This window comes from Cyanistes caeruleus, chromosome 6 (genome assembly GCF_971803275.1).
Source record: "Cyanistes caeruleus chromosome 6, bCyaCae1.hap1.1, whole genome shotgun sequence".
Classification (NCBI taxonomy): Eukaryota; Metazoa; Chordata; class Aves; order Passeriformes; family Paridae; genus Cyanistes; species Cyanistes caeruleus.
In genome coordinates, this window is record NC_141706.1 from 21,126,632 (window position 1) to 21,139,613 (window position 12,982).

General features: G+C 37.0%; 1 protein-coding gene across 4 annotated transcripts in view; it reads left to right on the forward strand.

Annotated features, from left to right (window-relative positions):
• Window positions 1-11,914, forward strand: part of CARS1 (cysteinyl-tRNA synthetase 1) — a 42,083-nt gene extending 30,169 nt beyond the window's left edge. For all 4 annotated transcript variants that reach the window (XM_086892598.1, XM_086892600.1, XM_086892601.1 and 1 more), the window contains 6 exons: window positions 3,310-3,391; window positions 7,221-7,301; window positions 7,724-7,791; window positions 9,122-9,181; window positions 10,415-10,498; window positions 11,602-11,914. In XM_086892598.1, coding sequence (XP_086748724.1) covers window positions 3,310-3,391; window positions 7,221-7,301; window positions 7,724-7,791; window positions 9,122-9,181; window positions 10,415-10,498; window positions 11,602-11,736 — 510 coding nt within the window. In that variant the 3' untranslated portion in view covers window positions 11,737-11,914. The remainder of the gene's footprint in view (window positions 1-3,309; window positions 3,392-7,220; window positions 7,302-7,723; window positions 7,792-9,121; window positions 9,182-10,414; window positions 10,499-11,601) is intronic.
• The last annotated feature ends 1,068 nt before the right edge of the window (window positions 11,915-12,982 follow it).

Here is a 12,982-nt window from a genome sequence, read left to right on the forward strand (position 1 = left end):
TGTGAACTACAGGCAGCACATGCTACAGTCTAAAGACTCATTACAAGTATTTGTATGCTAAGTAGTTTCAAAAATGTAATTATACTGATTAAACTTCTTTGTGGTATACCAGAAACCAGCCTGGAGGCAGCTGGAGTTTTATCCACATTTCAATCTCTTTTCTGATCTCATTTGCAGCCACAGTTTTATGTGGCTTTTAAAGGCTGTTTTGCTTTAGTTACCCAGAAGTTCTGCTGCTATGCAGAATTTTTTTGGAAATACCTCAGAGGTACCTGATGACAGTGCTGATGGGCTCTGGAATAACTGGAACATTTTCTGGTGCAGGCAGGAGAAATAACTCCATATGAAAGCTGTCAACACTTTGTTCGTGCCAAAAATCTCTTGTGAAAACATAACTGCTATTTTTCACATATTTTTCTGCATTAAAGGTGTGACCATGCACCTTTCTATTCCTCCTTAGAAGGAATAAATGAAATATTTCTGGTGGAAAAAAAGAAGCATAACCTTTTATTCATCAGAGGAATTGGCAAGCTTGCTTGTGGTTGGAAGAATGGGAATGAACACTCATAATTGCCAATGCAAATACTTACATATGTGTGTTGTGGAAATTTCCATTAATGATATAATATTTCAGTATAATAAATCAGTATTACCTACAAAGCCCATTAATAGTGAATAGTGATTTTTTAATTTAGCTCAGAATTATTTTGGATTTCAGAAAAAAGGTAGCACTTTAACAGTTACCTTATAAGGGAAAATGAAAATTAAATTTATATTTAACACTTAAGGCAGTGTTTTCAGTAGATATGCTTTAAGGAAGGATTGGTGATAACTTGAAGCTAAGTCCTTCACTCCTTTAAAATAACACTGTTAAGGGTAATAGAGTGAGAAGACTCTTGTTCAGAAAAAAAATTAACAAAGTCCTGTGTTAACGCATGTTGTTGTCCACAAAAATTTGATTTGTAACCCATATGCAACAAGCCAGTAATTACACCCTCAAGAGCAACACTAATTATTTGTTGCAGAGTTGTGCAAGCCTGGGTGCTTGTTGGTTTTCCACAAGTCAAGCACACCAACTATCACAATTCTTTACTAGTTACGCATTTTAGCAAACAAAGCAACTAGTTTTCATTGGCTACAAGTTACATAATTCTCCTATTAATTTGTATTCTATCCTCACTTGGTTAATAATTTTCTTGCTTCCCATGCTAATTAGTCTTCATGCTCAGTCTTCCTGTTCTTTTGTGTCAGTGGGTTCCTTGGGTTGGTGGTTCCTGAGTTGGTGTTTGAAATTACCTTTAATCCAGTGGGAGCTGATCCAGCACAGCTGCTGAATTGGCTTTATGAGTTTCTTCCTTACCTTGGGAGTTCTTCCAAGTGTTCTCGTTGCCTATAAATTATTTGTGGCATTCTTTGTGTTCACTATCAGTGGTCCATCCTTCTCCCCAAGTTTTGTTAACCTCCCCTAAGGTCTGAGATCACTGTAGCATGTCCAGCCCTAAACCTTAACAAGGCAATTCTACCAACAAGTAGTTCATTTTTCTAACACCTGGACATCACTTAGATCTTGTCTGTTAGCTGCTGACTGTTTAAAGGATTACATCTCCCTTCTTGTTGATTAGGCTTGAAAGGATACAAAAATCAAAAATTAAAGGGCATCCTTTCTGAAAAAAGTTTATACATTCCACATTTTGCCACACTGTTAGCACAGTTGTCAGGATAATATTGTGCTAACATCTCTTACACTCAAGAAGCTTTTATCACCCAGGCCAATGCTGGTGTTATGCACTACAATATAAAAATGCATAATTTCACAAATATTTTGTCTGTTTCATTAAATATTATACTGTCTTTCAGTCCTCCATGCAAATTCTTATTTTTCTTAGTACAAATTAGAGGTGAACTTCCAAGGTTCAAAAACTTATCGTTAATTACAGAAGGCTGTGGGTCAGGCCAGTTGTTTCCTTGTTTAAATTAGAGATGCAAGAACCAATTGAGTGAATATCTCCAAAAAAAGGCATGATCCAGTTCAAAAGTGCTGAAACAAAAATTAGCTTAATTACCATGGGTCAATAATTTACTTGAAAAATGGATATAAGAGATCTGAAGTCAGAAAACCTCAGTTCCTTAATATCATTTTCCAAGTGAATTCAGCATTTCTCTCAAGTAAGTTATTGTGGAAATAAAAATCTTTCATTTTGAAATGACTGATAAAATAGTGACTGTGCCTGCTTTCCCCATACCACTTTATTTGCATGAAGAGGTACGTCCAGTGCAGAGGGCGAGTGGACATGTGACTGTTCCTCACTTTCCAGAGTGTGTTCCTTGGGCCAAACTTGTCAGCACTGGATCTGACTAGGAAGCTGTTTTCAGTGTTCACTTTTATAAAAATTTTAGCAGGGCGCTTTGTTTCTTTTTGTAGGGGCGCTTTTACAGCATGACAGACTATCTTGTCCCTTAATTGCACAGAATTTTGTCACGGAGATTAAACAGACATGAAAGATGTGTGGGATTTGTAGAAAAGACAACAGTTGGCAACTTTTTTTTCTCTCCCCCACCCTCCAAAGTAATGAAACTTTTAATTTAGACTTTCCCTCAAGGGCCTGGCTTTTCCTCTTGGGATTCCAGAGAAGTGATGGCAGACACTGATCTGTAGTTGTTTTTGTAGCTGTTCACTGCTTGCTGCTGCTATTCGCTGCCATTGAGACCAGACTCACAGGACTTTTTTGTCCGAGATTTTGTGCCTAGTGTTTACTTACACCTGAAATAATTCAACAGTAATCTTTCCTCACCCTTGTATAGGAGAGGGAGTTGTATGAGGAATATAGATAATTGTACTATCTATACAACTAGCTTAAGCAAAAATCTCAGGAGCAGATCTATGTTCTAATGAAAATTAGTCCTAATACCAGCTTCACATGGTGTTATTATCTGATAAACAGCTGGGCCTCCTTCAGTACCTGAAGGAGAAAATTTATCTGAGTGCTGTTTTTATCCCTGCACTGCATTATAGTTAGCTGGATGGTGTCATAACCCTGTGGAGGTGATGGATCTAACTGAAAGGAGGCGAAAAAGGAATGGGGAGAGGCTGAACTTGACAAGCTGATTTTATCTGCACAAGAGGAAAATTGACAGCTAGTGCAAATTGTCATCTATCCTTTGACATCAATAGAGCATTGACAATTTTTATTGATACAGATCTGTCCTGAGGGTCAAGTTCCATCCAACAGCACATAAATATGAAGAGGGTAGGAACATGTTTTATGTCTAAATGATGATTAGCTAACTGTGGAAATAATGCTCCTGCAGATTGAATCTACAGTGATGCCATACCTCCAAGTTCTTTCTGAGTTCAGAGAAGGAGTGCGACAAATTGCCAGAGAGAAAAAAGGTGAGAGTTCACTTTTTCCTGTACTGTTGCATGTGAGACTTGGAGGTCATAGGACCCAAACTGGAGGAGAGGATGGAGGTGTGAGTGTGAGGCAGCTGATAGTCTCTTCTTGCTTAGAGAATAAAAGACATCTTTAAATCAGAGCTGCTTTGAATTTTTGCATCTCTGCTGCGTGTCTCTTTAATTTGGGAATCTTTTTAGGCTGCTAAACTAATTTTCATTTCTCAAAGAATCTGAAAGTTCTGGAATGATGAGGTGTAGTTGCTGTTTCTCTAGGTTAGGGCGCTCCTTGCTTTCCAGGTATGAAAGTACCCATGATTTCCCCAGGGAGCTTGCATTTTCTTAAAAGTGTAGGTTGCTTCACAGTAATAGTGTCTGCATTTAAATAGCCTGAGATGTTCACTATTATTTGTTAGCATAGTTGGAATTACAGCTCCCCTGATGTTAATTGAGTGTTCTCTTTGGAGAATTCACCTGGGAGTTTGCTGGAAGTTTCAGGTTCAGGTTTTCTAATCCCTTTGAAAAGCTTTGATCATGGTTGTCTGTGTTGGCAGCAGAACTATAGAGTGTTAAAAAGGTTGTTCCATAAAGCTTTCTTTGATTTTACTGATATTTCCTAATGGAGAAGTTCTTAGTATTTTCTGCTGTTCCCTGTGGAATGTTGCATGTCTTCAACATGTATTTGATTTTTGTTTTCTTAAAACTTTGATGACACTGGGATTTGTACTTTAAGGCAAAACAGGGCAGTTTTTTAATACATAAAACATACAAGTAACCCATATATTACACTGAGTTATAAAATTACTTGAGTATCTGGTAACCTATTCAGCTGGAAAAGACTCCGGACTCTCATTCTGCTATTGTTTGGAATCCTTCTAAAGCTGATAAATTTTCATTAAAAGCACAAAACTGTTTTTGCCAGTGTGACTACTCTGCTACTGTTGTCAAACTCTTATAGGCCTAATTGATGCTGAGAAATAGGCCTAGTAATAAATTCCAATAGTAAATATTTTCTGTAACTTGAATTAATTAAAGAGGTTTGTGTGTATATCCTCAGCCAAAAATGTGAGCTTTAGTCTTTTGGTATTTAACATACTTGTTTATATGAAGCTTTTTTCCTCCTTGCTTTATGGTGGATGAGCTAAATGGATCATTGCTTTTAGCAGTGGTAAGGTTTAAATATCACAGGGCATCTTGTAGATCATTTTTAGAGCACACTTGGCTCTAGACTGCTTACTGGCACTTGAATTTCCTACTTGGAAGGCAGTTAATTTTTTGCCTGAAATATACTGGACAGTGAGAATCAAGTTGGATCTAGTTGCTGCTTGGTTGGGGTACGGAGCACTGCAATTTGACCAGGGAGGGATGCACCTTTTTTTTAAACTGTTTGATCTATGGAAACTAGGTGGTGGTTGGCAGGGCCTGCACTGACATACTACTGATTTCTTTCCTTTTACCCATTAAATTCTTGCTTGCAGGAAACGTTAAATTACTGTAAAAGTTGTTCTGATTAGTGTCTGGGGATATTGCCTCTGCATGGCTGAAGGCAAAGGGAATTTCCCCATCATAGCCTGTTGCTGGCAGGGTTGTGTTAAATATTATTTAAAACAATCTGTATTGCTTTAAGTATTCTCAGATGTTAAATAAAAAGTATGTGGCTCTGTAAAACCTGCAGAGTATTACAAGTGTCCCCATCCATACACTTGCACTTTGAAAATGTATCTACAAAACATTTCACAGAATAACCATTTTTTAAAGCTATGGTTTTTAGTAATAATTAAAATATATATACTCTGCAAAAATGTTACCCTCATCCAGAATGGGTAGTGTTCAATTGCGGACTTAATAATTCTCACAGTGCCCCCTACACCTTCTCCCCTCTTCCAAATACGTCATGAGTTGACCAGAACTGGGACAAACTCTCTCATTGTAGCATTGCCTGTTCTTGTCTTTTGCATCCAGCATTCTCCACATGCTTTTCAAGCTCCTCTTTTTCCTTCCCATCACAGTGTACTGATTCACAGCATCTCAAAATCTGTTTCACATCTAATACTCTTTGGCTTGAAATTCACAGAAAATGTGAAGAGGTCTGGGAAATCTCACCAGCCCAAGGAGCGTCCATCTGCTGGGATGTTGATTGGCACTGGTGATAAGGCATTGTCCCACTGGTTTCCTGGTCACTCTCATCAGTGAGAGCCTCTTTATGTCCTGAGGCAGCCCATAAACAACCCCCTACCCAATCCTAAACACATTTGCTCTGGAAGTGCCACATGCAAGGAACAGGCACATTTCAGCCTTAAGCAGTGCTGACTCCTCTGGATGACAGGATTGATCAGAGGATGTGTCCTCTCGTAAATAATATGTTTCATTATACATTTCTCCTTGTTGGGTTCCTTCTTCTTCAGCTTAAAATTTTTCATGATTTTAGATAAGTAAACATCTATAACTGTGCAGATGCTGTTTTGATGAATAAGCTGTAGGTGTTTCTGATACAGTCTTGATATGATATGTGTAATTCCTTTGCCTAGGTTAGAGCCAGCACCTTTTAGTGTCAACAGCCAGTGAGGTAATCTTATCCCTGGTTTATCTTAATGGCTGATTTAGGGTTGCATCACAAATGACTGTTTCTCTGTGTGTAACTGCTCCAGATCAGGAGAAACAACGATTCTGTTTCACAGCAGACAAAAGAGGTTCTGTACACTGCAGTGGCTTCCTGTGCAAAGAGAGAGCCACAGAACACAACCACGCACTGAAACAGGGTGTTCCTTTTTATGGTTTTGGGATAGTCAGTGCTGTTCACTTGTAGTTCTCTGAGAATTGTGGCAGAGATGAAGGCTTAGGGATGGTACTTGCACTTACCAGAATGTGCAGTGTTTAGGAAATTGGCTGGATGGAAGCTTCCACTGCCTGAAGTAGTAACTTTGAGACCCTGAGTACTTCTTAGGTTTAATCAGCTAAGAATTGCTGAAAGGGAGAGCATTTGTTACACTTGCTAAGTGTTCTTCCCAAATACCAGCCTGCCTATAACACAACACAACATACTGGGTCTCTTTGATATATGTAGTCCCTCTTAACTGTTCTGCTTCTCAACTGATACAATTTCTCATCCAAAAAATTATCTTGTGTGAAGGTTTGTTTTCCTCTGAAGAGCTGATAGCATATATTTCAGATAAATCACAAGTTCTCAACTGTTTGCTGTCATCAAAGGCTCTTTGATAAGTTTTCAAGGGTAAAAAAATATTAGCCATGATGTCCTGATCACCATGCAGAAAGCCAAACCAAAATTCTCTGTTCTGCTGCAACTAGATTGCTTGAAATAAAAAGAGGATGTTGGGATTACAGTTCCTCTGACAAATGTATGTGTAGTTATCAAATCAACAAAATCATAGTCCTTCAAAGGGCACTGTTAGATTTAGCACAGCATATGTTAATATGTGTTTTTTCTAAAATTAGGGTTTTAACCTTTCTTATTGCACATCCTGCAGCAACCATTAGGAACTTCCTGAGTCATATAGCCTTTCACCATACCCTGGCAGAATTGTTGCATCATTTCTGAATTGCCCTGGATTTTCTTTCTGTTCCCCTTCAGGAACAGTGAGGGTATTTTGGAAGAAAATTATGATTTTCAAGTCCATGCAAAGAAACATGCTGCTTCTCTGTGGCTGAAGTGTGGCAGGACTTACTTATCACTTTAAAAGAAAGACCTTTCTCTCTGTGTGTGAGAGAGAGAGAGGTAATTTCTTAATTGCACTTAAGTAAATATGTAACTGGATAAAAGTATACTTTGGTCAGATTTTACTTCACTAAAAGTATTTTTCATGCTTTGTAGTAACTGAAGTGCTGCAGTTGAGTGATGCTCTTCGGGATGACATCCTGCCAGAACTTGGAGTTCGATTTGAAGATCATGAAGGTACCCAGTTATGTCTTGAAACTTTGTAGGAGCTGTTTTTATAATCTTGCTTTTATTCTAAGAAGTGGGAAAACAAACTGTAAAAACTAATTTAGAAGAATTCAGTAAACTCAAGTATTGCAGAGCTATAGCATATCATATGTGCTATAGACAATGGCACGTAATAGGTATCACATGTAATGGTGTATAATATGTATGAATATATATTACAGAACTGTATATTGGAATACACATACAGAATAAAAAAGCATACATTGCAATAATTTTCACTTTTTTGTATAGCACCTAATTTCTTAGTCACTTTTGAAAAGCCACTGAGTTGTATTTACGTTCAGCATGCAAAAAGAAAACAATTATCACAGGGTGAATACATTTATCTTCGACTAATCAAGAAATTAATCCATCTCTTTTTGCTTCTTTAGGACTTCCAACTGTGGTTAAATTAGTGGATAAGGACACATTATTGAAAGAAAGAGAAGAAAAGAAAAAGGTAGTTATTTTAAGCATCCTATATTTTTAAAGTTTAAATTAATGTATAAGCTATGGGTATTTTTACATTTCTTTGATAAATCATAAGAAAAATCATAGCAGAATAGCAACAAGGAAGATGACATAATTGATACAAAAATTTAAGTGCGTTGGAAAAAAGAATTTTTCAAAACAGCTTCTTGAAAATTTTGTGAATTTGACCTAGTGAATAACTCTTAAGATTTTTTTATTTGTTTGCTTTTTAAGATCTTCATATAACTAAGGAATGTACAGTATTGCATTCCAACTGTATTATCTCTCTGGAAGAACAATTCCAATGAGAAGCTAATTCAGACTTCTTTTGTTTGTACAAATGAAGTCAGCATTTTCCATAGAACTACTCTGTCTTCATCTGATAAGTGAGGAAAAAAATGTACTGGCTAAATTTTAATTTAGTATGGATTAGTGAGATATTCAGGATGTGGGGGAAAGAATTCATATTATTCTATAAAGCTTGTGAATTTGAATTCACATGCACAAGGTCTGTACAGAAACCCTGCTTTTTGGCACTTCCTAGCATTGATATTTGACATTGTAATATTTAAAAGTAACATTTCATATGTCCGTCCTCAATTTTACTAAATAATAAAATTTTATCATGATTAGAAACATTTGGAAGACTTTCCAACATTTCTTCTTCCATGTTGACGTTTTTCAGAAAAGGGAGAAGTAAAAAGTCATTTTAGTCAATTCCAGATGTTTTCATCAGAGTGACATTGAAGGCAGTTTGTTTGTAGCTGCTGGGTAGGACCTGCAGCTAGAATCCCTTTTCCTTAGAAACAGAATTTTATGTTCAGTACTGGCAGAACCCTTGGAGAACTGACAGGTCTTTCCTGGGCAAGTGCAAGATGGGATTTTTAGCAAGTTGTCTAAATTTGGATAGTTGTTTCCCTAGGAACATCAAGTGATACAACTGCTGCTTGAGGAACTGTGATATCTTCACAGTTTGAGGCAAGAGCTTAAAATATCATTGAAATACAGTCTTTTTAAGAGTCATTTGCAGAGCGATAGAACAATTTCTTTTAGGTATTCTTTTATAGGTATCCACTTTGCATGCAAAATGCATTCTGAACAGTTAAAACTGGTTTAACTCTGAATAAAAGCAAATGAAATCAGTCACACGGTGGGGAGTATCTGATAATCCTAATTATAAGGCATGGTGGGTTTGCTGCAGGTCATGCTATCAGTTCTGTCTGTAATTAGATATCCAGGGGAGCTGGCTCAGGTTTGTAGAAAAAAAAACCAAATGAAATAGTGTATTACCTTTTACTCACTAACACTGCCTCTCACAGATAGAAGAAGAGAAAAAAAGGAAGAAGGAAGAAGCAGCCAGGAAAAAACAACAGCAGGAAGTAAGTAACCTGATTTTGACAGAAAGTGTAGGCAGCAGTAGTCACGTGCAGGAAAGAACATTAGAACACAGGCCCTCTGCCCAGCCTTAACCAGGTCTCCATTTCTTTTTTCTGTGTACAATTTCCTGCTCAGAATGGCTTTGTCTTGCAGTTCAGAATTGGACTTTCAGTTCTTATAGAGAAGCCATTTTTGAAAACACAACTAAAGCCTGCATAAACTTATTACAGAAGAACTTGTAGCACTTAATTTCAGTCTATAAATGGTATTACCTCCTTAATTGACAAAGTTGTATCTTACATTCTTGTTACAGTTGGAGAAGATTTTGCTAGTGACATTTATTATTTTATTCCCTTTCTAATATCATAGGTTTATGTGAAAAAGTTTTCTTTTTCTCCTTTTTTTGTCTTTTTCTCTGTAAGAAATCCTCTGTTCCTTGTGATTGAGCAGGGAAATGTTTTATCTCTGTGATTGGAATTCAGATAGCTCAAAGGTTTTGGGCTTTGGATGGGGAATAGGCAGAGGAGATGAACTCATAAGTTAAAATACTGTTTGCCATGCTGATGACTTTAACAGCACAGGAAGTACATTCCTGTGTTAAAAAAGGAAGAAAACATCTAGAGAGCACCACATAGAGAGATAAAACAAAATTAATAGCATTTATCATCCACAAATTCCAATTACCTTTCTTCATTTTTTCAAAAAGGTGATTCCTTTGCATTGGGAAAAATAACATGGAAAAGATTCTGAGATGTGTTTGTTTACAGATAAGGGAAAGTTCAGTTCGTTTTTAGTGCAATTACTGCATCTGATTCTTCTATGACCTGCATAGAAACCTTTGCTTGTCAGCAAGAAACTTGATAAAGGTGGTTTCCTTTGCAGTGAGTTAATTTCTGAATATTCTTTATGATAGTAGCTATTCACTTTGTGTTGACTAAAGAACCAAGTTAGCAAGAATCAGGTGTAATTTTTGGAGTATATAAGCTAATTATTTTAAGTTTCTGCAATGCATGTGCTTTATAAAGTGGATCTCTACAGATTTAAACCAGTTTTTTCCCCAGACAAGCACAGGTAAGACCTACTGAGTTGTTCCTCACTCCAAGTTTCTTTTTACATAATAAACAAATATGAATTTAATGTTCCTTGATTTTGAAATTATAGTCTGCTTTTCCTTTTGCATATGTGACAGGTTGTCAGTAATTAACTGTGATGTTAATGCATGTTTTGTATTACAGGCAGCAAAACTGGAAAAAATGAAGATTCCACCACATGAAATGTTTAAATTGGAGCTTGACAAATATTCCATGTTTGATGAAAATGTAAGAGGCTTTTCTTCATACAGGGAGTGGTTTTCCTTCCCTGATTGTACATATTTATTTGTATATTTTTATAGCAAATTTATTGCAATTTTATAGCAAACCTCCAGGGCAGTGCTATTAACGTAGCAAGAGGAGGGAAGGAGAGAAAGAAAAAGTGGTATATATGAATGTTATTGTGCACTGTGGAGCAAGGTCCCTGTTAGCCATCATTTCAGGGGTATTTTCCTTCTATGCTCCTTTATACAGTCATTGTACATTTCCTTTGGCTCCCCTTATTGCAAAGCAAAATATATATTGTGGGTAGGAATGTGTATGATATTAATTCACAGAGTTACTACTCTGGTGCAAGACAGGGTATTCATTTACAAGTACAAACTCCCCAACTTGCCAGAATGATGTTTTTTGGAGAGGTCCTGTGTTTCCTGCTCCCTTCTGCCCACTGTTTTGCTCTCTCCTGGCAAAGGCTCTCTGAAGGGGCTGTATGCATAACTTTGCTCTTGATTGCTCCCCTTGGGGATAAAAGGGTTACTTGGAAAACTTCAAGCACTGTTTCTTCACTTCTACTTGATTTGAGTCATTGATCTGCCTCTGCCTCTCCCCTTCACCTACACAAATTCAAGCTCTGGGGACAAGTCAGAATGGAGAGGATAAATACTGGAAAATAATCCTGCAAGCCAAGGAGATTGTCCATAAAAATGCTGATCATACTTTCTCCATCAAGAATATAAATGTCTTGCTGCTTTTGCTTTAAGCCTTGAATTCAATCTGCTAGTATGATTAAAATATTATTTTAACCATCTGTTCAGGAATTAGTCATTATTCTCTTAACTAAAACCATCTAGAAGTTAGTGGTCTAAGCTTCCCTTATGTGGTTCAGGACAGAAGATAAATACACCCTTATGCCTCTTGTTTAGCTAGGAAGAGAACATTCAGAAATAGTCAAAGTTAGCTGTCAAACTTCTAGGTGAATAAAATTAGATACACTCCTTCCTGACAGCCTGTTATTATGACATTATCTCCCTATCTTATTAAAACATGGTTCCATAAAGAACAAAAGCAGTCCAATAATTTAACTTAAATACTTTTTCTTTAATATATTTCAGGGATTTCCCACCCATGATACAGAAGGCAAAGAACTTAGCAAAGGACAAATTAAGAAGCTAAAGAAACTTTATGAAACCCAAGAAAAGCTACACAAGGAGTATCTACAAATGGTTCAGAATGGAAGTGCAAATTGAAAACAACAGGACTTTTTATTTAGAAGGCGAGTGCTGGGTTCCCATTGAAGAAGTGAGCATATACTGATGCTCAAATTTCTGTTTACACTTTCTATTATGTGCAAAGTAAAATTCCTGTTTACGTGGGTTAATAATGTCATCTGGAAATGCAATAAAAATCCACTATTAAAAAGGCCAACCTGTAAGAAGTTTCTTCTCAACAGTAGCAGCAGTGGTTGCCAGTTTGTTTGTGAAGGTGCTGCTCAGTCAGCAAATCCACATAAGGATTCTTGTTCAGTATAGATGTCCAGGCTTTGGTTAATTTGTCCTGGATACTGATCGCTATCTAAGACCCAATATTACAGTCATAGAAATTTATTGCTAGATGGGAGCTGAGTAATTTGCCCCACAGTAAGAAGAGTATTTTCCAGATGACTTTAGTATCTTTACATAAGCAGGAAAAGTGGGTAGTTCCACTATGATACTTATTCTAGCTGCTGTTAATAAAAACTCTCATAAGTATACCCAGAACACTTTGCATAGTAGAAGTTAACAGTCCCTTTGTTGAAGAAGGGACCAGATCATCAACCTGCAGTTGCAGTCAAGTGGGTAAGTACAAGGCAAATGCACCTGCATTGAAAAAACAGATGGGAAAGACATGAAGGACTGATGGCAGAGGTGGTGTGTTCTTGGAGCTATACCTTCAAGGAAACAGAAGCCCTGCCAAAGTATCTGATTACCCAAAGTACTCAATACCTAATTACCAGTTCAGGGCCATGGGGAATTAACAGAGGGTTTCCTACTGATACACAGTTTGTAGATTGGTTTGCAGTTAGGGAATACAGCTAGACATTGCCCTGTATTCAAGACTGATGTTTTTAATGTGACAATTTAACCCTGAGGTAAAAACATTTCTGGTATAGTATGGTCACATTATGTCTGCAGGGAGAGTTCTTTGTTGCCTAACAATGCATTTCACTGGCAGAAGCTACTAAATGAACTAAAGTTCGTGAAATCCTGAAAAAAAAATAATTCACCCACTTCACAGCTGCACAGAACAGCCAAGTCTCTGATTTGTAGAACTATATTCATTCAGTATTCTCAAGGTGACTTGCAGAGAGGCATACTGTGACACCTCACTTCTCTCAACTCTTAGGTTCATTCTACAAACATCAGGCTATTGTTCCTTAATTAAACCATCTTTGCTTTTCTTTGATATATTTATATTCCTCCTTCTGATGAATGAACACGTTATTTGGAGTAACAG